A 27,294-nucleotide genomic window follows, 5' to 3' on the forward strand; every position below is an offset into this window, starting at 1 on the left:
TTTATGACAGTCCATACACAATAGGTAAAGAAATAGATACATTTGGTGGCCAGTACAGGATTTTAGATAACTGTCCTCTGAAAAGAAATGAGCAGGTTAATAACATGTAAAGTAAAAACAACAGCTGTCCTTTCTTGAAGTGATCCTTTCCCCTTAGCTCCCTCAGTAACACAGAGATACAATTTTCCTTAGAGTAGAGGAGGCAAGGCTCTTCCCAGTCAGAATCCATGCAACGTCCTTAGTTTTCCAGTCAAATGGCACACAATTCTAATGACATCTGTACATGATTTCTCTAAGGTCTCTAAGGTGCCACAAGGACTCCTAGTTGTTTTTGCTGATACAGACTAACACGGCTACCACTCAGAAACCTATCCTGAGGAGGAGACTTTTAAAAATGATTATGTTTTATTTCTGTGGAAGCGTTCTGGTTTGGATCACTGGGCGGGAGAACCTGCCACGAACTCCCATGAACTAAAGGAGATAGCTGTCTTGTGCGCCTCAGACCTGCTCCAAATTAGCGTTCGATACTTGTTGACAAATACGCTGGAAGTTTCTAAATGTGGTTGCTGTTGCATACAGTAAGCCACTCCTAGGCAGTTCTCTTGCTCAGTATAAGACAATTAAAAGGGCTGGATGCTTTTATGATCATTAACAGTATTTTCAATTATACCTGTTCAGATGGGGTAATAAACCCCTGCTCCAGTGTGCAAACTGATTACCTGCAGGTACCAAAGAGCATTTCGTCCAAGTGCATTATGAGAAGGGGTGGGGTGGGATATTTGCCTTTCTCTGCAGCCTTAGGGATTGACCACTGCTGGAAGCAGCGTACAAGACTTGATAGCTAACGGTCCGGTTTGGCAAATATCCTGATCCTAAAAGAGCAGCACTGCAGGAACGGGCTCGCGCTGCGTATGATTGGTGCTCGGAAGCAGCAGAACAGATATTTTAGCTGCACTGCTGGGGTCAATTTTGCTCCCGCAATCGATCTAGCACAGACGCTAACAGACACGCTAGATGGAGTATGATTATGATTTTGCTGAACCAGTTCAGTTGTGGGCCAAATATCTGGAGAGGCATGCCATCACTGTTCCCTTTTTCTTCTTCTTGAAGAGTTCTGCTCAAGGAGGAAAATTTAAATACTCATTTCTACAGGAAAGCAGTGAAGCTGGAGAATTCTAAATTAGAAGGGGGCGGGGAAGACAAATTGATTCCTTTTCTCTCCCCGGGCATACTCAATGAGAGCCTGACAATGTTGGCAAGAAGAAGGACGATGTATAAAGACCAGACATCTGGGGCACTCATTATGACCATCACAGTTTAACGTAACTGCAGAGCGATACAAGTACATTTGAGATGATATAAGGATGTTTTTAGAAGTACTAGAAAGTAACATTTGAGGTTAAACAGATTATTATACTTTTTTTAAATAAAAGGGCCGTGCATAGGTGTTTTCCAGACTCTTAATTTAAATCCGGATGTGTCTGATCAGTGGTTTCAAGGAATGTTCCCCCTTTTATAAGAAGGGGATGAGGATCTCACTAGAACTAGCATTCGACTGGCCAAAGCTAAATTACCTGCTCTAGAGGCCAACCATACCTCTGTGTGCATGTTACTCAGGGAGCACAGAGGAAAACTTTTTGGCACCATCACTATGGGTGTCTGCCATTCATCCGCAGACTGGCATATCCTGGCAATGTGACATATTCATTCGTCTAATGAGTCCCGGCAGCATGGATGCTGCTGGATGAGGGGAAAGCCGAAGGTTAAAGTGTCAAACGACAAAACAAAAGACCCAATGCACGAGGAGCTGCAGCTCCATTCAGACAGGAGCTGCCAGTGAATATTATCAATTCAAAGTCCAGCTGCTCAGGGCCCTGCGAAATCCCAATGGCTTGCTTCTTTCTAGTTGTTTAAGAACCCGAAGGCTGCACAGGGGTAATTTCCCTTTTCCCCTACCCCCATATTCTCCTGTTCCAGCCATGATGGGGAAAACAGGGGCCCATTGGCTCAATACTCCTTGCTCTGAACAACTGGTGGGGGGATTGGAAGGTTTATTGGCTATGCCTCTCCATTTCCAGGGCCTGATTAGCTGGCTGGGTATACTCATAGACTCATAGACATTAAGGTCAGAAGGGACCATTAGGATCATCTAGTCTGACCTCCTGCACAATGCAGGCCACCGAATCTCACCCCCCCACTCCCGCAGTAAACCTCTCACCTATGTCTGAGCTACTGAAGTCCTCAAATCATGGTTTAAAGATTTCAATACAGAAGGGACTGAGCTGAGTTTACCTTCTTCTGACCCTGAAGAAGGGGGGAGCAGAAGTGTGAATTTCTAGTCTGCTCTCAGGCCAATGCAGCTCCATTACAGTTTCTGCTCAGGGCAGACTGTAAATGTAGAATCTAGACATAGAAGTAGTTGATCTGAATGACACTTCCATAGTCCATTAAAACCATCATCAGAAACCCTGCTCCTGAGGTAAGTTTCTCTCTCTTTTTTTAGTGTTTCTTCCTATCCCCTTCTCCTACATTTTTTTTAATTGTATTACTCTGATTTAAAAGGGCTGAGAGGAAGACGAATCTGCAACAGATCCTGGCTGGGTCTCTGCGATCTCGCTTTCATTTCCCTAATGGCTCTATTGTAATTAGATTTGCAAAAACAGCAAAAGGTCTCATTTTGAATGGCAACAGCTGTTGACATCAACATTATATTGAATAATTTACTGGTTTAATTTTAGCTGCAAAACAATAAAATCCTCCTGTGGAGGATTACTTCACTGGATGAAGTGTTCTTGCTCTTCCTCTGCCTCAGACATACCTTATTGTCTCCTCATAAGAATATTTTTAACTCAAGATGATAATGATAACTGCTTATTTCTCTAGAGTTACTTGGGTACAGGATTTCTTAATGCTCATGCACTTTCTGAAACCTTGCCTCTGGCTGGTAAAAACTCACATCTCTTAAAAAGTGCTGACCTGGGGCCCGTTTTGAGAGGACTCCCATTAGAAAATGACTTGGTTCTTGATCCATACACACCAGGAGCAGTGTGTGAAGTCAAGTCCTCTGGCATTGGGTGCTTTGTTTCTGCAATACCTGATGTCAGATGGTCTTTCAGATGGCCCAGAAGCCTCATCAGGATACAGACACTTACCTGCCAGACAAAATGGCCTACATTTTCAAAAGCAACTAGTGATTTGGGGGGATCAACTTGAGAAACCTTAAAGGGATCTGATTCCAAAATTAATGAGCCCTCTGTCAATTGAGTTCCTTTCAGGTGTCTCTAGTTGGGCACCTAAACACTGGGGCACCCAAAAATCACTAGTTGCTTTTGAAAATTTAGAGCACTGCACCAGGTACCAGGTGCCATAAGCAGATAGGGCAATTGATGGGGACAGGAGAAACACGGGAGAAGGAACAAGTAATTCAGCTGAATGACAATGGAAAGGGATAGTCTCAAAGGTGACAACAGAGCGGGGGAAAGAATGCATTTAAAAGGACTGTAATCCAGTTTGTGAAATCAACAGTACTGCTGACTGTTGTAGATGAATCCTATGGATAGTTTTGGACACTGCCTCTCTTCTGAATGAGAGAACTTTTTTTAACTGATTCGTTACAACCAAGAGCCACCACCATTAGAAAAATACTTCCCACTCTTCTCTCCTGGGGCCTATCTCAGGTGAGGAGAAGGCGGGAGAAGTGTTGTTGACCACAGGAATGACACAATGAGGCAGGGGACTATAAAACGTTTGATTACCTACTACTGTTCTTAATAATAGATACTTTGAACTGTTCCCATTTTGCCTCTGCCACTTCCAATTGCTGGTCTCTTGGCTCAGCTCACAAGAGGGTGTGTTGGTGAAAAGGCCACGTCAGCATTTGCACTTGAATCAGGCCAGGCTATGGCACAGGTAAGGCAAATGCCCTCTAGCATCAACTTTCTATAAGGTGAAAGCGGAAGCCACAGCTGCCTCCCCTCTCCACTGCTTTTGTGACTCAGCAGGAAGGATGATGTGGGGACTCGGGAGATCCAAGTTCAGTTCCCAGCTTTGGTACAACCTTGCTGTGTGGTCCTAGACAAGTCACTTAATCTTCCTTTGCCTCAGTTCCAATCTGTGAATTAGTAATGACTCACTGGCACGAATCCATTCATGCTGAGATGTGATGATGGTCACCGTGAGAAAAGCCTCTACACAAATAAATATTCAATATGGTGTCTGTGTACATGCCAGCTTTCATGTACGCATATTAGAAACGCTTTCCATACCAGTGCTTGTTATTGGGAGGGCCAAGAGCACTGCTGCAAGAACCAGTTCCGATAAGTTTGGAAGTGCAGCGCTAATTAGTCTACTAATTAGCTGCAAAACCTTAATGACTGGATTCTGGATCCTAAAACCAAAGGTGATGTCATAGCTGCGTATGCATAGACTTCCAGGAATGATAAACACTTTTCCTGGCCAAGCAGTAACCAAACAAAACCATTACCTAACATAAATGTTAAATAGCAACGCTTGCTATTTGCAGAACTCCAGCTTACCCTTGTGTGCAGTTTGGATGACAAGGGTGACACTCACGGTCCTCATCAGCGTATTTGAAAATGAAGCTGTTTGCCCCCTGTAAGCCATCAGGGCACTTTTCCACACAGTTGGGGCCATCCTTAAAATGGAAACACTTGGTGCAGTGGTCTGGTCCCTGGGGAGCATGAGAGAAACGCAGCGTATTAGATTTACTCTACCATTTATTACCACGCAAGAGCTACTGACAATATGCTGGGTGCTGTACGCTCAAAGATAGAGGGATACATTTCCCTCATAGCGAACAGGGATTTCGCCATGTGACTCCAATGAGACCCTGGGGCACTATGCTGAAAATGTATTACATAGAGAGTACTATCAGAGTGCTCCTTCTGGAGTGTTCCTATTCTGGAGCGTTCCTATACCTGGAATTTTCCTATACCACTGCTCAATATTAAACGAAGCTACAAAGTGGTCCTGATGGCACCTTGATGGGATCATTTGTTTCACAGGCTTATCTCCGCACTGTATTTTGCCTGTGATTTCTGGTCCCAGCAATAGCATGCAGTCACGTCTCCCTCCAGGAGCTGGGGATTTCTTTTTCATTATTATACATGGAGTCCTAAAGTTACAAACTGTAAATCAAGTCTCCTGAAGTATAAAGAAATAAAGTTTACTGGTCTTGATGACAAGCCTCATCCAAAACCAATGGAGTCGGGCCTACAGTGAGTTAGGCAAACTTATGCATAGTGCTACCAGCTGTCACCAAAGAAATTCTGTATGACGCAGAACCCAAGTGCCTTGCCAGTGGCCTGCTCAAATAAATTGGTTAGTCTCTAAGGTGCCACAAGTCCTCCTTTTTTTTTAAAGTATTTATGTTGTGCTTACCGGCCCATAGCATGTGATCATGTTATCTTCCATCTTCTCACACTGGGGATCACACTCCACACACACAGAACCATTCGCAAACTCTCGGAATTCCCTGTGGAAACATTAGTCAGACAGGTGAGTGGTTAATGAAAATCAAACTGAAACGGATCTGAATTTAATGGACTAGATCTTCAGCTGGGGTAAATCAACATAGCTTCATCAACTTCAGTGGGACTATGCTGATTTACACCCAATGAAGACCAAATCCAACACCTGTATTATCATTTGTTGAGCCCCTTTGGCAGGTTGTGTCCGTATTAAGAAATAAGAACACCATCACAATCACGGGGCGGGGGTTTGGAACTGAACTGCAGCCAGCTGATTTCCACAGCGTGCCCCCCGCCCGCCCCCAGTCTCCCAAGCAGTGAAGTTGCAGCAGCTACACAGGCTGAACAAACCCTCCCAGGACCCTGCGCATGGACTCGTGCGACCAGCCTGTGCGCTCTCCCAGTGACTGTTATTTGCGCTAGGTAGATAAAAGCTGGTTCGGCTGTGTCTGCCCATGCTGCCGTCACACTGTTGATTTCGGTGCAGACATACAGTGTGCATGAAACAGCTACAAACAATGAAGTGGTGAAGCTTGTGGACTTCAGCGGCGCCACTTCAAGTTGTCACGGCTGAGGATGTGGCCCTCATCGTTACTTTATCAACCTAAATCTCACGGGTTGTAACTGCTCTCTTGGTGCCATTAGGGTTTATTATGGCAACCCAGTTAAGTAAATATAAAAAGGAATCCATGGGAAACTTTCATTGAAGAGAATGTAGCATGGAATCAGAGGCTGCTTTAACTTTGAAGCAGAGACACTTCATGCTGAGTCACTGCTCATGTGGAAGGGTACAACCCTAGCAGCCTGGCTCCACTGAAGCTGCCTACAGGGGAGATTGAGGGCCCTGGAGCCACTGCAAATGCATAGGACCTGCACCCAGACAGTTCAGGTCTCCACTGAAGGCCCCCAAAAGTTGCAGAGGTCCTGGAAGTTTTGGGCAACTGTATCCTTGCCCGTTGTGCAAGGGGCAAACACCATTTCCTTATCAACATGAACATGAATACCCTGGCTTAAAGGATAGCTCCTACTCAGGTCATGTGAACAGGATATGGTGCTTACTAATGTATAAACAAACATGTCTGGATTGTGGCTGCAGTGTAAATTGCAGTCAGCTTTACCCTGGCCTAAGTGGCAGCACAATCTGGCCTCACAACTTCGTCTTCCCTGACTTGAATGCATGTAAAATTTTAGCTATAGTGTAACTTTGACAGTTTTTAATATGTCATTTCCTTGCTTTGAGAAAGAAAGAAAGGATTTTGCAATAGTTTAGTGTGTTTACAGGAAGTTCATTCAATTGTCTCTTTATGATAATCACATAAGCTGGTATCCAAGGAACAAAAAAGAACAGAAAGAAGCCAGATAGTGCTTTTATTTTTAATTAACACCTCTTGGGGTGCAAAAAAATATTAAAATCAATGAGGATTTGTTGATCCTTATTATAAAGAAATGTTGGGCAACATGTTATGTCATCATCTGGGAAATGAGATTCCACCCGCCAAGCTTTTTGTTTTCTTTCTGTACGTATTTCATAAGTAACATAGAAAAATAAAGCTTAAAGGTGCTGTCAAAAGACAGTTTCACGCAGCTATGTCTCTGTGATCTGTAGGACCCCATCCTCCCAGTGAAGGTCTACACAAACATCTAGAAATGCCATGTACTGTGGGAGTTATGGCAGGAGGGAGAAGGGCAAAGAAATCAAACTCCAAAATTTAGCAAGAAACAATAACAAGGGCATATGAGAGTTTTAAATGCTGCATTACCAAAGCTTAACTCTAAAAACGCCTGCAGTTAGCTCTGCCAAAGTCCTTGGCTTGGGGATAAGAAAGAAGAACATCATTACTAAGGAAGGACAACTGTGAAGCATGAACAGACTATGGCTCCATGAATGTATATACTCAGTTTTATCACTTGTAACATAACTATTGTTGTTCCAGAGGGAAACATAAAGAGAAGGGAATTGAGAATGTTTGGAGTGAAAATAAAAATTTATCTAGAAGTACTATCATAGCTGGAGTACCATATGAACCATCCACTTATTCTTCCATCTCAAGGTCAGATTTTGAGTACTCACACCGAGTAAACAGCACCTTACTCCATGGAGTATTTCTGTTGAAATCAATGGAACTATTGGTGGAATAAGGTGTTACTCAATGTAAGGACATCAGAATCTGTCCCTGTGATTCCTGAACTGTCAACATAATCAATACCCTTTGGGGAACAAACAAGCAAGGGTGATGTCTTACCCATCATAAAGGTTACAAGACTCTATACAGGTCCTTCCTCTGCTGAAGCGTTTGCAGGTCAGACACTGGTCTGGCCCTGGGCCCCAACAGCCGTCACTTGAGCACAAGCTGTTACACACCATTCCCTCTGCAGCTGAAAACAGAGAGAGGAATGAAGATATTTTTAGTGTCATTAGCTATTAGACTGAGAGTATTACTTTCTAACACACCAGAAGGGAAGTCCTTCTCCCAGCACCCAGACACAAAGAAGCTACTACCCCCAGAACGGCCTCTTCCCCTCCCTGCCTCAGAGCAGGGAGGGATTCAGTGGTCTCCACAGCACAGCTCATGCATAGGATGCAGAAAGACTGGAGTGATCAGGCATTAACTTCCTAGACACCCACTGTAAATGTTTGCATAGTTTCCCCTTTCCCATTTCTTGCCGATGAACCGTCATGGTGGATCTCATGGGCATTTGCCAGCAGGGGAAGATTTAGCAGAACAGTTACATTGACTGGCCCTGTCGATTTGGGGGGGGTTACATGTATAGGAGGGGAGGGGTGATATGCCCTCTCCTATAAAGCCTTTAGGCTGGGATTTGCAGAAGCATTCAATGTTTGCCTAACTCAATTTTAAGTCAAGTAGGACTGACTTCAATTAGTGTGGGGTTAGGCCAATACTGGACACTTCTGAGAAATGCTTGCTTGAATTGGGGGTCAAGAGGGATTTATTTTTCAGGGGCCTTTATCCAAAATTAAATCCCTGCGGGGTGTCCTAAGAAATCCATCACAGAACATATGTTCTGAAAACAGCAATGAAATAACTTAATTAGACCTGACCGAGCTTAGAGCAATGCAAGCAGTTTTATCCATTTTTTATTGTTTACCATGTTTATTACGGTAGCTCCCAGGGACCAAATGCAAACAGGGCTCCATTGCACTAAGCACTATACAGCTGTAAAATCAGAGACAGCCCCAGCCCCAAAGAGCTTACAGTCTAAGACAAAGGATAGGGACAGGGGATTAACATAGAGGCAGACTGACCAATGTGAAGACAGCAAGGAGCATATTAGTGTGGAGCCTTTGTTCTTTTTCTTTTGTTATTTAAACCCTTTCTGTGGAGTTATGTTAGGAGAGGATGAATCAGACAGAAAGACAAAGGAAGGGAGAGGTGTTGGAAAAAGCAGCAAATCAGTACTGCGGAGAGAACGCAGGCTCTCAGCCATTCAGGGCTGGCTCAGTTTATACTGATTAGACCAGCCCCTGATCCCTGACGGAGGAGGCTATCATTCTCCTAGATGTGTGGTTTTTTATGTCAGTTGGTGCCATGTGATAGACTGTGCAAATTAAAAAGCAAAGAGCTCTCTTTTAAATGTTCTGTCGCAATTAGCAAGTAGGAAGACCCATGATTTTATAAAAGTAAAAGAAGTGATAAGTGACAAAATATGTTGTTTGTTTTTAGGTAGAGTTTTACAAAATGTCATAAAAAACACAGTAAAAAAATGAAATGTTCAATAAAAAACACACATATTATAAAAAGAAAAGGACTTGTGGCACCTTAGAGACTAACAAATTTATTTGTTGATAGATTTCCACTCCATACGGCTAAATTCAGTGCCTGAATTTAGCCGTATGGAGTGGACACATATTACAGATACAGAATAACACCCATACCTATATACGCAGATTCACCCAGTGGTGATAGCAAAATTAAGCATAATTCCCCATACAGAATGCAAACACTACTCTGGCGGTTGTGCAAACCCGTGCAAGTTACTAGGGACGTAGCCTCTGGGTGTGTATTTTCTTGCACTGCCACAAGTGGATGATGGGTAGCAGTGTGCGGAGGTGATTGAAGAATGTCTTTCTCAGACTTGTTTTATCATACTGTGACAGATGATATTCAAATTGCAAAGACAGGATGCATCTCTTTCATCTGCTTTGCTTGTCTGGTCCCTCCTTCCATCATCATCCAGCTTACTGCCTGCTGTATGTACTATGCCGCACTTCTTAGGGGGAAAAACATGTGCAATCACGTGTTGCAAAACATGCTGCATTTTCATAGATTTCTCTTTGCTGGGCCCAAGCAAGAAGACAAACAAGGTATCTGAAAAGCCAATGACATAAGCAAGGACTGCAGCTCTGAGAATCATCTTGTACCTTCCCTTTGTTCTTGCAATTGGATGCTATCCTAGTTCCTTGGCTTATAAAGCTTGTGGAATGCAGTTCTTCATTTAAATTATTTCTTTTTCCGCGCAAAATGTTTTTGTGGGCTTCAATGCTGAGAGAGGCTTATGGTATTTCACTTTAATCTCCTTCCGGGGACTGCGTGGAGAACTAATCGGAGAGTTAGTGTCCTCCAGCCCATGCGTAAAAGCAGCTTCAAAAGGCAGGAGATTCACTCTTGAGCTTGTCACCTTGTACAGAGCTAATGCTGGTTGAGAATGGCTACATTATGTGATATTGTTGGTTCCACAGAATTTGTGCATTGTCTCATCCATTACTGTACAATGTGACACTCAGGATACTGGAACTCTACAGACATCTAGGACCAAGAACAGGCCACAGATTCATCATGTCTGGAAAGCTTATGCTCTAATAAATTTGTTAGTCTCTAAGGTGCCACAAGTACTCCTGGTTTTTTTTTGCGGATACAGACTAACACGGCTGCTACTCTGAAACACGTCTGGAATAGTTTGGCAACTTTCCTTTAAACTTTTTAGGCTAGAAAAGAGTAAAAACATCCACATGCTAAATAAAAAACAACTAAATAGCATTTATTGCAGAGGGCAAAGAGTATGCTCAGTTACATATTTCCTTCTGTTCCTCAAAGCATCAATCAGCTACACCCAAGCAGAAAGAAAACTATTAAAGTTAATAATAATTCCAGATGGCTATGCAATTTTTGTTTGAACATGTTAATTTTGGCTGAAAGCCTATTTCATCTAAATTAATGGCCCTGATTCTCTTCTCGGTTACACTATTGCATAACAGGATAAATGCTTCTGAAGTCAAAAGAGCCAGAATGATGTAAAGCTAGTGTGAGAGCAGATTCAGTCCCAAATCACCTCAACAGCATTCTAACCGTAAACCTATATTATGTTGCTTGGTTCTCAAACAGCTCTCTAACCTTATTTTTCTAATATTCCCAAGCAGTTTTTGATATTTCATTCAGTTTGCCTCTTAATAATCTCCTCCAAAGTCGATGGATTTGCACTAGCCCTTTGTATTTTAGGCACTGAATCTGCACCCACTAGCAAATGTCGCACGTATTGTAGACAACACGATGCTTCCCGTTACAAACATTCTTAGACATTTGGTGTCAGAGTGGAGGCCTGGACACGAACGATGACAGCTCCGAGGTAGAGATGCCAGATTCCCCAAGCCACTACTATTGATATCTTGGCAAAAACACCATCAGCACTTCACTGCTGGATTACCAAGTGTGAAAAATTGATCCACTGCTTTTTTACTGAGGCGTGGGCATGGGCTGTGAGTTGGCATGATACTGATTTCCATTTGCTGGTTTATGGCAACTCTCCACTGTTGAGAGCAGCACTGAAAATATGAGATGCGAACTAGCTACCACTGAGTAACCCCATATCATGTCAACCAGACAATCCATGTGCTAGAGAGGAAATATCTGGGGATTTATGGTGCCCCTGTCAACTGACCAAGACAACAGAATGGATTAGAAGGAAACAGAACAGCCCGCCCAGACCTACAACTGGTGATTGTGCCAGCGACCGACTTAAGCTGCAAACATGCTTTAAGGTAACACTAATGAAGACAGCAGCGCTCTGGCATTCACCTCCTCATGCATAACACAAGGTGGTAGGGCGGAGATCCTAGTTAATATAGGAACAGACACTGCATAGCTCTTACTCTGGGGCTCAGCGTAGGAGGGAGAAAGCTGGGAGCAGGGAACCTCCACTCACCCATATGTGGCCTGTATAATGCCTGAGCAGAACTGCAGTCCCAGAACTCAACATAGGGAGTCCTCCTTAGGTACTCCCTGAGGAGCATCCAACACCCTAAAGGGAGACTCAAGGGCTGGAGAGCAGGCAAAGCAGTCGGTCTGCCACAGCTACACACTAGCCAGAGGAGCTGGTTGGCCACACAGGGGGAGTATGCTGCAGCCCTTTGAGGGGTAGCAGTAATAAATTAGTGTAAGAGACATGCATGTCCACTTAACAGCCCCTTTAACACTACCAGAGTAGGTAAAGGGGCTTTAAATGTAAATGAGAAACAGGCCTACAGTTCTTTTCTCTGCCAGAGACTATTTCTAAACCTAAACAGAAACAGCGCTCTGCCAGGAGTGTCTGAAAGTTTGACAAAGAAACAAACTGTGTTAAAGGAAGAAAAAAAAATCCTCTATTTACATAGAAAATAAACTGTTGAGTAATCTTTCATTAGGAGCCTCGTTTCCCAGTCTCCTTTGTTAAACAAAAGTTCCACAATAATATTACTCAGTTAATTAAACAAGCAAGGAAAAAGTCAATTAGGCCTCAACGTTTTATGAGCTTAATTGACTGAAAACACTACAAACTTGCTGCTTCTTTTCCAAACAGCTTACAGTGAAGGGGTTCCAGCTAGGGGGAGGTTTAAATTCTTGCTCATTTACACCGCTTTATTGCGCTCGCTGATTGCTTTTCCCAGTAGCTGAGAGAAACAGCTGTAAGAATTTCCTGACCTGTTGCTTAGTCTCCTGGGAGTGGAAATCATCTCTTATGATTTGTATCATAAACAGAACTATAACGTATCGTTTACAAGACTGGCGAGAGTTCTGAAAAGAATATTAACTAGGACAGGTCTATTATCCAGGGTGATCTGCGTCCCAAATGGTACAGAAGAGATAGATTTCAGTTGTTGTACATACGTGGGTGATTCCTCACTGAGGTTGCTGATAGCCTTCCCAAGCTCTTCAGCTCAGCCAAAACAAAGTTTGTCACCACACAGGATCTCCCAAAGTTGTGGTTTGGACCAAGCAATCATGGAAGGGACTGCTGACTATACAGACCTCCCATTCTATTACACCCCTGAATATGTTAGCAATGTTTTTAATAAAGGACATCAAAGCATTGACTTGTTTTAACCATACTTTAAGGGGGAAAAAGTCATGAATGTGGAAAGTTTTTCAGCTATAGTGTTTCTCAAGGAGCTTCATGTACAATACAGTACTGTCATCCATGGATACTGAAAATCACATTGGTTACCAGGCAGCTAGATAGATTGGACTAAACTGGATAACATAATACCACTCTTGGCAGCAGGAGAACCATTAGGTTTTTTCTGATTTTAAATAGGTCTCTAGGAGAAGAAGTGAGCGGAGCTTGTGCAAAGGACAGAGTTTATAAAATGCAGAATCTGAGCACTTTGAAAGCATTTGCACAAACCCCGCAAAACATGCACGATGCTCCACTGACTTCACGTCAACAGTGAAGTGTTCATCCCAGGTTTAATTCCAATAGCTACTTGTTGTCTCCAATCTGTATTTCTTCGAAGTATTTTTATCTGAATTTTTCCTGTTAAACAATTTTAAAAATAGCTGTCGTATTTTAGTTCCTTTGGACTGCCCCGATTTCCAATGCTTTCTAATGCTAAGACTGAGACTCTCAGTTCAGCTTTGCACAAGCAAATGGTCAAAAAAAGGCAGCTTCCCATTTGCTTATTAATTAGGTTTCATTATATTGAAATTATTATGTCTTTACTTTTCTATGTAATTAGAATGTGGTTTTTTAATATAAATTCTTACATGGGCATTTCTGCTTAAATAGCATGTATCAATGTAATGAAATGACTCAGGACAGAAAATTGAGAGTCTTATCAAACTGAAACTAAGAGGAATTTTAGGTAGCCAAAATGTAATTACCCCACTTGGAATCTCAACAAGATAGGCGTATCCACAGCCCATGAAAAGAAGACAGGAAGTAAGAAATCACTATTTCCAGGTGCTTATTACTAAGCCATAAAAATGTGTTCTGAACTGAAACTTGGTAGGGAAGGATTGAAATTTTGAGATAACTTATAAAAATGCATTAGTCTGGTCTTTTTGGGTTTGGTTTGGTATTGGTCCCCCTGTATGTTAAAATGTTCTTTTCTTCCCCGTACAGTCAAAGCTAGGGTGACCAGATGTCCCGATTTTATAGGGACAGTCCCGATATTTGGGGCTTTTTCTTATATAGGCTCCTATTACCCCCCACCCCATCCAGATTTTTCACACTTGTGTAAGCAGAGTCAGGATGAGCTCCACCCTGACATCTGGTGGTGAGTTGTGGCAAGTTGTGGAAAAGAACTTCAGGGGCTGATCTCATTTGCATAGGCACACCCACCCCTCCTAGCATGAGCCCATAGCTGCCCAAATGGCCACTTTGGCTGCTGTGGGATCCCCAGTTTCTCTGTTGTTGGGGCAGGAAGAATAAATTGTTATTATCCTGGTTATGTGAATCAAGGACAGTGGAACTGTACTTACCCTTTTGTTATGATGGAGGGACTCGCCATCAACTAAGTAGCACTCGCTAGGCAAGGGACATGGGTTCCAAAACTCAGTGAATTGAGAGAGGCTGGGGACAGGTATTAATACTTGGTGGCATGGGCCCTCTGGTGAGGGCCATACATGCTAATTGCAGTGCCTCCTCTCTCCACTGTGGAATATCAGAGCTAATTTTGATTCCATTAGGAGTCTAGTTACAGGCTGTTGAGCTGAATTCATTTTGGGCCAATGGTGCACCAGCACTGAGGCTCCCCTACTACAAGCTGAAATCACAAAAGAGCTAAACTTACTAACAGCTGAAATCACTGAGTGTTGTGTTAAGGCGTGGGAGGGCCTGAAGATATATTGTGGAGCAGTTCGTGGGATGGCTGGAGTGTCTCATGGGACGGCTGGCAGAGCAGAGTGGCTGGTGGAGTGGAGTGATTTGTGGGACGGCTGGTGGAGCGGAGCCAAGCCCCATGGAGAGGTGGGGCAATCGGCTTTGGACCACATAAGTTGCCCCTTAACTCTCCCCCCCATCTCCACCCAGGTTGGGAGGTAAATCTCTGCAGATAAACTTCCAAACTCTGGCACTGCACTGACCAGGGACAGAGACTTTTGGGTTGTTGGACTCTTGGGACTTTTGGTGTCTTTGGGTTGCTGGACTCAAGAACCAAAGGGAAAGGACATGCCCCAATTTGCTTGGGCTGGGTTTTTGCTCATGGGTTGTGTTATGAATCCTGTTGGTGGTGTTTCCCCAACATAATGCCACATTGTTTTTCTCTGTTATTAAAAGACTTTTTCTACACTCACACTCTGTGCTTGCAAGAGGGGAAGTATTGACTCTTGGAGGTGCCCAGCGGGGGTGGGATATATTTGTCCCAGGTCACTGGGTGGGGGCTCGAGCCGGTTTTGCATTGTGTTATTGGAATGGAACCCCTAGATACCGAACCCGGCCCTTGTTGCTGCCAACTCTGATGGGTAGAAGGGTTACACTTGCTATCCGGTCAGCCTAATCAAAGCACACAATACATTTAGCTTCAAAAGATGTTACTGCTTATGACAGCAATTCATTTTCATACAGATTTTCAGAAAATATGCTTATATCCTCTCAATGGGCTTGCACAGGGTACAAGTATAAAACCCAGTATGTTTCCACAGGGTAGAGAGGAAACATGAAAATTAGCTATTTAAGTACATGGCCAAAGACCAATCATTTCTTCATGGGCAAGATCCAAAGCCCACTGAATTCAGTAGAAAGACTTCTATTGACTTAATCAATTGACTCAAATCAGGCTTTATTATAGTGTAATAATTTATTCAAGTTTCTAATTGGCTTCTGAATTGATACAATTCACAACAAGTAACAGTTTATCTCGAAAGGTTTCATTAGACACTGAACGAGCCTATAAAACTGGAAGATTTTAAACAATTTTTTGCACGAAAGCAATCTTTCTAAATTCATATTTAATGAATGCTCTCTGCTGGCATTATGTTAAGAACCAGTGGGCCCAGTGCTGGAAAAAGGCAGCAGGCCCTTTATTTTAGGGTGATAAGCTGGTAAACTTAACTACCAAACTATATTCCCTAGAAAAAGCTTTATAGTATTTCACTTTTTACAGTGAATTTTCATAAAATATTAAGACGCATGCACACCATAAACTATATCTTATACTGGATTTATACTAGCAATTAAAGGAAAAGACTGTATTCAAAGAGAGCCCCATGCATTGCATTTAGGATAGTACTCCAGAATTCATTTTAATAGAGCTGGATAATTTATTGAAACACCTGACAACACAACTGCCTGCTGGAAGATGCCCATTCACCACCCCTAGTCCCAAACAAGTTTAGTATCTAGCATGCTGTGGTTTTTTTAATGTAATTTCTGGATTTACCACTGGGGCTATGCAAAGAGATCCACCCACTGTATTTTCAACATTTCACAATCAGGTGAAATGTATGGGGTTAAATTCAGTTCTCAGCTGAGAGGCTACAAACACCCATAAATGTCCCAGGAGTTGCCTATGTGTTAAAAAGTAAAATGTGCTTCTATGTATGTTTGCTATGAATTTTTTTCTTTTTTCCACAAAAACAAGAGATTTAAGTACATAGCCAAAGGGGTAAAAAAATAATAATAAAAAAATGCTATGTGAAAATGAAGCTTTTCTGACAAATAGATGAAAGTTTGCTCAGGAGTGAATGTGGAGAAATTCATAATTTTTCCATATTCACTGAAAAAGAAAGTTGTTTTGATAGAAGAAACAGAGAAATTTTATGCTGGATCAATTCTGTGCACACTCACTAATTTTTCTACGGTGCAGTGTACCCCTCTACCAGTCAGTCCAGGTAGTTATATGCCCCTCATCACCATGTGTATCTTATGTGCAGCAAAAAAAAAAAAAAAATCTGAATTTCTGCACACACATCTATCATCTGGAGCGAATTATCACCTGAAAGCAACATCAGAGCACTGGCTCGTCAGCACTAGCTAATGCTCTATTACTCCTGGATGTACACTCTGCACAAAGGATGACTGAATCATATGAGATAGAAAGGAAATATTAGGACAGTTCTTCTATTCCCCAGGAGGACTGATGCTGGATTTGTCTCTTGTTCTAGTCCTATATGAAAGGAGTGACTCTTAAAGGAACCCTGTGTTATTAAGTGGTATTCACCCTTCAAGGCAGCAAATCCCACTTCAGATCCGGTCTAATTACAAGGCTCAAGACTGATACTTCTTTGTGTTTTGTCCAGGATAGTTTTAGATCTCTCAAACATTTGGGCTTAATATTAGGCTGAATGGTTTCAAAGTCTTCCCAGAAACATTTTACACTCAACAATGATTCAGTTGCCAGTAGAACCGTACTAAACCAATAAGTCGGACAAAACTTTTCTCTGCATGTTATCAGCTGCCATCTTATTCAGCCTCTTCAAACTGTAGATGCTCCTTTCAAATCCCTGACAATTTTGCAAAGATCAAGCTTGCTCAATCAACCTGCTGCTTTTGCAAATCGGAAGAAATTCTTTATTGCCCTGACCTGAACCACCACCCTAAAAGGTGCTCAGGCCTTTATTCCTATAGAATAAACTATCAGAGTGAACACCAAATGGTTCATGTTTTCATGAAGCTGCAAAAACATAATGATGGGCCAATGCTGATGATGCTGGAGATTAATGTATACTTCCTGCCCAGGATAATTCTCTAGTGTTTTTCAAAGTGATAGAGATCCAAAAGCCCATTCTCTTTATCGCCATCCTGTTTCATCATTTTTTTTTTCCAAAATATCTTCTAAAAATTATACCAACATTTGTACACAACAATCACATTTTAGATTGGGGTGGGAAAACTACGGCCCGCAGGCCGGATCCGGCCCATCAGGACTTTGGATCTGGTCTTTGGGCCAAAAAGTTTGCCCACCCCTGTTTTAGATGGTTCGCTACCTGATTTTTAAATGCGAACATCCATTAAAAAGAATCATTCTTCAATATTAATTGAAATGGTTAATGTTATGGAAGTATCTACGGGGCACCACTGGTCCCGGGGATGGGGCAGTAGACTGGAACTCAGATGACTTCAGTTGTATTTCTGACTCCGCCACCGACCAACTGTGTGATCTTGGGCAAATCACTTCATCGCCCACCCTTTGGTTGCCTTGCCTATTTCGTACCCAACACTGCAAACACTTACAGACATGCTTAACGTTACTGTTGTGAGTATTCCTATTGGAGTTAACAGGACTAGTAACAATAGTTAAGTTAAAGCACATGGATAAGTAAGTGCAGGATCAAGACCTAAGACTGTTAGCTCTTTCTCTGTGTTTGAATAGCGCCTAACATGGTTGGGGCCTCTAAGATGTTCGTATAACAAGAAAAAAAAATGTAATACCACTAATATAAGTTACAAAGATAAGGAGTGAGACAATGTAGTATTAACATCTGAATGCAATATACGTATCTTTTTTCAAGTTTGCATATATCTTAACACAGAATTAAATTGTTTGTCCCTTCTTTTGCTGATACGTCAGCAAAAGTACACAACAAAGATACAGCTTTTTTCAGTTTCTTGGTCACAAACCTCTCTGGGTCATCCAGTATATTAATCATTAATCCTTTGCATATCTCAAATGTCTATCGGCTTGCTGTTCCTATCCTCCTTAGCTCTTCAGACTCATTGCTCTGGTTTGGGGGCCTGTTTCTGAAAACACTTCTATATGTGGGTAACTTCACTGAAGTTACTCACATGTGAAGTTCCAGGATCCTAAAGTCTTCATCATTTACCAAGGACTTTCTGAAATATCAGCAGTGATTCAGTCCCTTTAATATAAAATTTCACAAAATATTGATTTATTTCTGCTGAAAAACACTTTTTATTATGGCCAAAAAATGGTGATGTTTGTATTTTCCTCTGACATTTTCTGGTAGTGTTTGTATTTTCCGTATAAATCCACTGACATGACTCTACACTGCAATAAAACAATCTGACAATGGATGCAGGCTTCCATCTCTGGATAGGGTAGGGAATTCCATGTTCTGATAGCTTTTGCGAGTTCAAAACCTCCTAAACTTTGAGATTACATGAAAGGGTGAAAAGCTACTCCTGACAGCTAATATGGGCGTACTTTCCAGCTCCCCAGCCATTTAATACTGTGTTCAACCTAAGCCTCCAAGCAATCAAAGCCTGTGCAACAAATGAGAAACTGTTCTATGAAGTGAAAAGCACCCCAGCGCACATATGCGGCTGGGTTCACCCTGGACCATTTATTTTCGATTGTCTTCTTACACATGGTCTCCAAGCTCTAACAACCTTGAAGCAATATTGAACTGTTATTGTATGAGGTATGGGGCTCCCTGGTTTTTCCTGCTCATCTATTTCTTGCTTGAGTTTTTATTTTGTGGCAAGACAGGAGGGAGGGTGGCTGCTTCCTTGAAAAGAAAGGATTCAGCAGCATCCTAGCCAGCCTATTGTACCCAATCGGCGGTTGACACGGTGTGACCCTTTCAAAGCACTCTTTATGGCAATACTCAGCGTGGGAGAAAAAAGAGAAAGCTTCTTGTCTCCAAAAGGTTCATAGAGTCATATATTTCAAGGCCAGAAGGAGCCATTAAGAGGATCTGGTCTGATCTCCTGCATAACATAGGCCATATATTTCATCCCAGTGATTTCTGCATCTAGCTCAAGAACTTGTTCTTACTCAGGCACCATATTACACCATCTTGCAGTTGGCCCAAAAAGTTCTCTCCCCCCTGAACCTCAAATGGCCAAGAATAGCCAGTCACAACACATACAATTATTTTGAACACATGCCTCTTACTAGATTGCAGGCATACAGCCAGATCCTTGCCACTTCCCCACTGCCAGCTCAGGCAGGGGCAAGCAGCTAGGAAGCCACCATAATTGGGCAGCTGAGCATTCCCTTGTGCAGGATATAGCTGGCATAATCCTAACTCTCACCACAGAGTAGGGATTGGTCCAGGATCAGCTATAGCCATGGCTGGGATAACTGGAGTTGGCGTTGCTGGAGCACTGTGCATTCCAGTAACCCTCAGCCGTTAGACCAGCAACTAGGTGCTGTTCCAGTTGGCACATTTGAAAGCAGCCGGGAGGTTGCTCTAAATTATGGTGGGGCTCAAGGTGGGGTTTCTAACAATATGTGAAGACTGATGAGATGGTGGTGCTAAAAAATGTGTGCTTTCTGCACGCAAGACTGGGCTTATTCAGAATTCAAGCCACATTCACCAGCTTAGAAATCAAAGGGAGAGCCATGAGACTGGGGAAACACAAAGGAGGACCGCAGTCCGACAGTCTAAGAGAGCACAAAGCACAAGTATAACATTTCTGGCTGGCAAAGGCACAAATCCAGGAAATGTCACTTAAAGGGTGAAGTAATTTAATGAATCTGATCTCTTGGAAGTACACTAGCAGATGCTTACAATGAACTGTACGGATGCCATGATGTGGCTGCCTTCATGAAAATTCCTGGCCTAATTTCAGTGTAGCTATGATCATGTTGTCTGTCACACCGGTACAGTGGTCTTAATCCAGTTTCTAACAGACATGCCACTCTATCAGCACTAATTAGCACCCTATTGGTAACCTTCTCAGAGAGGTCTAGGAAAGAAAGGAGTGAGAGTGAAAGAGATTAACTCATCCAAATACTCCTCGATGTTAGCCCTCTAAGGAACTTTGGTGGGGCTATAGTTTTCAGTGCTGTCAAACAAACACCTTTTCAGGACCACTACATTCACTTCACATTTATTGCTTTAGAGATTGTAATTGTGAAACAGGGTTTCTAACAGTGGGAAGCTCAGTGTCCCAGAGTCAAAACATAGTGAGCCAGCAGCGTTCTCGTTTTTCAGTTGCTCACACCCGCATGCTCTGTAACTGCCTATAAATCTCATCCGAGGCAAGCTGGGCCAGATCCTCAGCTAGTGTAAATTGGTGTAGCTCCACTGACAGCACTGAATGCAGAGTGACACCAGTTGGGAATCTGGCCCACCGTATCACATTCGTTCTGTGTATACACCCTCAAACCCATAACAAACGAAATGTATGCATTGAGCAGAAGTACTTACTGCAGTTCTCAGGCTTTTTGTTTCGGTGGATCACTGTCTTTTGATTGGGCGTGCTGAAGAGGCTGGTCCAGTTGATGGTGTGATAGTAACACAGGTTGGTGTTGTCAGTGATGTAGATGTTGCCAGCACTGATCTGCTTCAGGGACTGGAACTGTAGAGAGGTAATTGCCTGTTGCTTGAGGATGAGTAAGGAAAGGCCACTGCAGGAGCAAACATAAGCAGTGAATAGCCCTGGAATGTGTGATTTATCCCATGCATGAAGTGACAATGGCACGTCTTACCTAAAAGGAATATTAATAAAGGACAACTCAAGAAGGGAGTTTAGTTTCAAGTGCTTCCAATGCCACATACACACAGCATGGTTCAAAGATTCATAGCAGGTCAGTATAGTTACGCGGCTGTAAAGCAGTGAATGAGCATGTGTGTAAGAGACACACTGAGTGTAAGAGATCACAAAGCCGCCTTGCTGACGTGTCTAGTGGAGCGGGACTGTGCTATCAGGGGTATGATACTATAAGCTGTGATGCTCCCGCTCCCGCCCTGACTGGAGGTTTACAGCTGTTACTGGTCTCTGTGGCACATAATACAGTTTCACCCACTCTCGCTGTTTTGAGTTCAAGTGCTATGCCGACAACTGCAGAAAAGAAGGAAGGTTTCCAAAAAAAGAGAGGGGGAGTAATACTGGGAGCAGCTATAAATGAAAGAGAATGATGCGGTCCCACATAATGTGCAAAAGTCCTCTCTCAGGAGTCACATTAATGCCAGCTATAGTAATATGAGAAGAAATGATTATTTTCAAGAACATTCCTCCAGAATGCTTTCGAGCATTTGGGTTTGTTTTTTTTCTTGTATCAAAGTATCTGGTTATCTCCCTTCATCATAGGAAGAGTACGAGTTCCCTGTGCAACATGGAGAGGCTGATGTACATTATTTTACAGTTGAAAATGAGCGAAGCCGGAAATCAGGGTATTCTCTAGATTATTTCATGTATTTTAATGATTGTAATTGTTTTCCAGATGCTCTAAATGAAAATTGCTACTTCAAAACTGAATCCGGGGCTGTGATTCAATCTCAAGGTTTCCCTGCTATTCATAATCTGCTTGGGCTGTCTATGATATCAGCAGCCTCCCTTGACGGATTTCCTAACACTTCATTCCACCCGGAGCCAGGGGTTGCTGTATGTATCATATAGATGTATTGTCTCACTCCCCCATTATTTCTTACTACATTTGCTCCCTCCAACAGCAACCTCTCCACATCAGCTTTCATACCGAACCGTCACTTGTGACAGGGAAACTGGCAAACTATTGCAGGTGCCATATTCTGCAACGCTGCCGGGGGCAGCTCAGCGATCATCCCTGTAGTTCTCTTCTACTGCCTTTTAGGAAACAATATGCACCCTATCACAAGCGCACTGTGAGAGAGGCAAAGGGCATCTGAGTCAACACAGTCAAGTGTGATATTCCCTTACAATGGAACACGGTATCTGTCATAAATCATAATCTTCAGAACTACTGCTACTGTTTCATGAGTCAAAGGTCTGGAGCATGAGGAGCAAGACCGGGCACTTGCACGTTCTATCGTTCACGGTATTGTGGGGCTGGGGAGTGGATTACTGTGGCAGGAAACCGAGAAGCAATGATGTTTAAAGCAACATAATTAACAGGGTCAATAGCGTTTGCGCAGTTTAAAGCTGTTAGTCCAGTGTTAGTGAATACATTGGTAATTGAGAAATATGCTTAGTGATTATGCAATTGGTCCTCATGAAGGACTTTACATTCCATGCTATGCTTAGATATTTTTAAGGTCAGGCTTGACAGAGCCCTGGCTGGGATGATTTAGTTGGGGATTAGGTCCTGCTTTGAGCAGGGGGTTGGACCAGATGACCTCCTGAGGTCCCTTCCAACCCTGATAGTCTATGATTCTATGATTCTATGATATGATAGTCATTGAAGGGCAAGAGCACAGTATAAATTATTACACAAATAGAGAAAAGCACATCTTACCTATATAGGGCTCTTCCACCTATAGTAACCAAGTTAGAAAACACACGGAAATCTGTCATGTTTTGGGGCCATGACTGAATATTCAAGAAACCTGAAGGAGATAAAATCAGATATGTTAGCAAGTGTCTCATCATTTAAACCACAGAAACTGCTTTATGACGTACTTGAATGATGAAAGAATGATAAAAGGATAGCATGGGTCTGAGAAGCAGAAATAGGTGGGTAATGAATGATGCAGGATACTGTCTGTGAACGTCAGTCACTATAGAATAGGCTCCTCCAGAAGAGCAAAGATTTGTAAATATGTTGTTTTAGAAAACTCAGAACTAGTCCACTCCCAGAGACCAGAGATGGGAGAAGCCCTGTAATGTATGAGCAAATTCAACACTTCTTAGGTTTCCCAGCTTTTTGCTAGCAAAAGTCAGCAGACAAAATCAAGATATGCATGAGCTGAGGAACACACGTGTGAAAAACCCACATTCTAGTTGAGTTCATTTTGCTATAGCTAAATCTAACAAAATATCCCAGTTTTGAAACAGTTCTGAGAATTTGGATTTGAGGCGTTGTAGCCCAGTCTCCTCTCTGCCACATGTGGCATTGTGATGTTCCAGGACAGGCAGTGACATAAATATGAATCGCTGGGGTGATATAAATATGAATCACAGGGTTGGGGAGGAGTGACAGAAACACATATCATTGCGGCACGGACACCCTCCCTAGCAGCACATGCATAGCGGGAAGACCATGCATCACACAGTCCCCAGGTGCCTGGCATCACTATGACCCTCATTTAACAAGGAACGTAAGCATGTGAATAGTCCTACTGACATCAATGGGACTTAAAGCTGTGACCTTCAATGGGACTATTTGGGTGCTTAATGTTTGCTAGTTATGTACCTTTCTGAATTGTTGCCTATATTACCTAAGACACTTCATTATTTAGGGTGAGATCCAGAACTCACTTGCACATTGGTAACTCTGCTGCCCAATTGGGGTTGCTAGTGGATGTAAGTTAGGGCACAATTTGTCCCTGATTTTTTGAGTAGTAAAACATTTAGGGGCATGTACTATAAGGTCATTTAAAAACGGCAAGAGCTTGCTTAAACTCCTCCCCATGATAACCATCCCACAGTGGGTAGAGCTTGTCTATGTGGTTGTTGCTTGTCCTTAATTATATATAAAGCACTGGAAACAGCAATCAATGGAGAACACATAGCTGTGGTATTTCACTTCACGGCCCGGTGAGCTGAAACTGAAGCAAACATGGTGGAAGTTCATGAAGCACTCTATGGAGTTCGAACCATACTAATCCCATTAAGTGTCACAAACCAATGGGACTCACAAACTAAACTCCCCCACAGCAATGAATTAAGGATGTATATTTAAGTCAGAGCAGTAGTACGGAACCTTTTCCTTACAGCAACCAGTTTTTCCCTGTCAGGAGCCCCCCCCAAAGTCCTCCTCCCATCTTGCTTGTATCTAACCAGGATCGCCTTCTTGCAAGAAGGTCCTGACCTCCTGACACCTGTTTGTATTCCCTAGGTTCAGAACCCCAGAGTTAGACAACATTCTGCATTAATAGGAACAAAGAATACGTACTTGTAAGCAACAACTGATACTGAAGAGGTTAAGCATTAAAGGTTTATCAAACTTGCGGCATAGTTAGTTAAAAATATTATCCTTTAAATATAAACAAATGGCAAATGCAAAATAAGTAAAGAGCCCTAATTATGTAGGATCACAAATGTGAGTTACCTGTTATCTCTCTGACTGTTTGGAAGATATTTAATTTCTCTGGGTCCATTGCTGCAATTGTGTGATAGGGATCCCTGGAAGATTAGAAGGACACATTATAATGTTCTGAATGTAAAATGAGCAGGCTTCTGAAACTACATTATATAGTAGCAGTATTTGGAATATCAGCACCTTGCTTTTAGGTAGCAAGTACACCAAGTCATTTTTCAATTCATTAACTTCCTGAGCCTTGAGTGTTTCCCCAGAAGTCCTGAGCCCAACATCTTTCAGTTCAGCTTGATGGAAGGTTCAGCTTCATCACCTTTAAAACATTTTGGGAAATATCTATGCTCATGAAAATCAAACCGCAAAGGGTTGATTATCAAAAAGTCCTGAGCTCCCGTCCTCTCTGGAAATCAGGCTTTCTCCAAGGTGTTTCAAGTTTGCCACCCCAAAATTGAGGTGCTCAAAAGAAATTTAAAAGTCTTAGCCAGAATATGCTAGTGCAGACAATGCTGGAGTTGTCTTATTTCATGACCCTTTGCCTATCACAGCAAATAAAAGAAAGTAAGAGAACATTCTCCTGAAAGATACCCCCTTAATGTAAACTTTATTACACTGTGAGCCCTCCATAGAAGAATACTTATATGAAAATGCTGATCTGAACAAAGTACAAGGAAAGGTTCTTGTGTAATACTGTGCTATGGAATGTTTGCATTCTTTAAAAAAAAGAAAAATACATCCCCGGGATGGAAGGCAACCTCAGAAAAGGTGAAGTATGCATTCCCAACATCTCATTTGCCTTTCCAAGAGACGTCGCGCTTGGGATTGGTATACAAGGGTAATCAAACATGCTGCCTTTAGAGGCAAACCCTCAGGATTAAGTGCAGTGACAGAGTAATGGGGGTTACTTCTAACCTTTACAGAGAGCATTTCCAGGTGAGCAGGAGTGAAATGAGCTCTGGAACTTAACCTAAAGCCCAGTGGACCACAGAAATACTGTACACTTAATTTTAGCAAATTGGAGCTCTCGTAAAAAAAGATGGCAGGTTTTGAGGATTCAGCATAGAAATATAATTTTTCTTTTGAAATCCATTAATTTTAAAAAAGCTCTCTTTGCTAAACATGAGACTACTAGATAAAACATCCCCATCCCAATATCAGTGAGTATTTTAGGACAAAAAAAGTTCACACCAATAAAGAAGTGAAGCCAATGTATCTTATATAACCATTTTCTCTTCTTACAAAACTGTAGGATAATACATTCTTCCCCAGCTATTCCAATTATATTTTATCGTTAGGCCACTTATTTTTATTGCCATTGCACGTAAAAATCACTGAAGATGCATTTTCTGTGCATGCTGATGTTAGCTCAATCTTACCTGAGCTTTCTCTCCAAACACAGGAGATTAAGAACCTGATCCAAAGGCCACTGAAGTCAATGACAGTCCTCTGACTGACTTTAAGAGGCTTTGAATCAGGCCATAAATGAATACCTCTCATGTACCAGTGCCTTTATTAAACTAAACTGTCTTATTATGGGACTTGTAGAGAACAAGTGAGCCGCAGTTCACTAACTTCATACTGCAAGGGCCAACTTCCTATTGATAGTTTCCTTCATTTAGCACCTTCTATGTGTGATCATAAGAACACACAAAGAATTTTGGGTCCCAGCTAGCCTCATATGTATTTTAATCCTCGCTTCTTGAAAGGTGGTAACAAAGCAGTCCTGGAAATACCGCATCACCAGCATTGCTGGTGGGGATACATTCTGCACATTTAGTGTTCTAAAAATTTTTTGCGCAAACTGCTCTGGGTTCTCTTTTTCTATGAATTTCCATTCCTGAATTCCAACCCCCGTGTCTGTGGTTAGGTATTAAAAATTATTTAGAGTGAGCTTATGGAAATGATTTCAGTGACATTTTTTCTCAAGGCATACTATTTTTTAAAACTACAAAGCTTCCAGACCACACATCGCAGCCAGTACCTCTGGATGATAAAGGTGTCTCATTCTGTATTTCAGCCAATGCTTTCTCAGTCTCAGATTGCCAGATTGTACACACATGTATTAATGAAGTTCACTTCACCCATACACTTAGGGAGAAGCCGTGTATTAACACTGACAAAGACTACGCGCATTATCCAAAGCCTATTGAAGTTAATGGAAAGGTAACATCCATTGACGTCAATGGGCTATTTACTATCTTAACAGGTCTTGTAAACTAACAAATGAATCAAAAGAGTGGAGATGCAATATTTTTACAAAGCTGCTCTAGAAAAGGGAAGGGTAGTATACTATATGTATCTATTAATCAAAGAGCCAATACTATTTAAATAGTTAACAGTCAACTCTCCACCAAGTGAGGGTAAAATACAAATGAGCATCTTGTACTTCATTAGGCAAAGTATTTAAAAAAACACACACATGCACACATGCTTTTAATGACCTCTGCAATTAAAATGATTCTCCCCCACTGTAAAAACTCCTCTTAATTCCCCGTTCCCCACAGACTCTTAATTCCTACGACTTGAAATATGAGAGAGTATACATTTCTAAAGAGAATAAGCTAGAATTCATCCTGAATATATGCACTCATGGAAACAACTTCCTTTTTAAAATGATGAGTGACAAATATGTATTTGATTATTATTGCAATACACTGTCAATTTATTTAATGTACATTTTGTTTAATTCTATTTTGCAAGTTGTTTCTGCTCTTGTAACTTCTTTTCTGTAAATATACTTTGTAAAATTTAATAAATTTAAACAAACAAACAAAAGCCCCTGCACTATAA

At 42.0% G+C, this 27,294-nt stretch overlaps 1 protein-coding gene across 6 annotated transcripts in view; it reads right to left on the minus strand.

The window, feature by feature from the left end:
* Window positions 1-27,294, minus strand: part of ERBB4 (erb-b2 receptor tyrosine kinase 4) — a 971,255-nt gene that overhangs the window by 208,754 nt on the left and 735,207 nt on the right. For all 6 annotated transcript variants that reach the window (XM_043525750.1, XM_037912404.2, XM_043525751.1 and 3 more), the window contains exons 10-15: window positions 24,520-24,593; window positions 22,765-22,855; window positions 20,759-20,958; window positions 7,733-7,865; window positions 5,401-5,494; window positions 4,536-4,690 (exon numbers count right to left, since the gene is read on the minus strand). In XM_043525750.1, the coding sequence (XP_043381685.1) occupies window positions 4,536-4,690; window positions 5,401-5,494; window positions 7,733-7,865; window positions 20,759-20,958; window positions 22,765-22,855; window positions 24,520-24,593 (747 nt within the window). The remainder of the gene's footprint in view (window positions 1-4,535; window positions 4,691-5,400; window positions 5,495-7,732; window positions 7,866-20,758; window positions 20,959-22,764; window positions 22,856-24,519; window positions 24,594-27,294) is intronic.

This window comes from Chelonia mydas, chromosome 11, assembly GCF_015237465.2.
Source record: "Chelonia mydas isolate rCheMyd1 chromosome 11, rCheMyd1.pri.v2, whole genome shotgun sequence".
In the NCBI taxonomy this organism is placed as follows: domain Eukaryota; kingdom Metazoa; phylum Chordata; order Testudines; family Cheloniidae; genus Chelonia; species Chelonia mydas.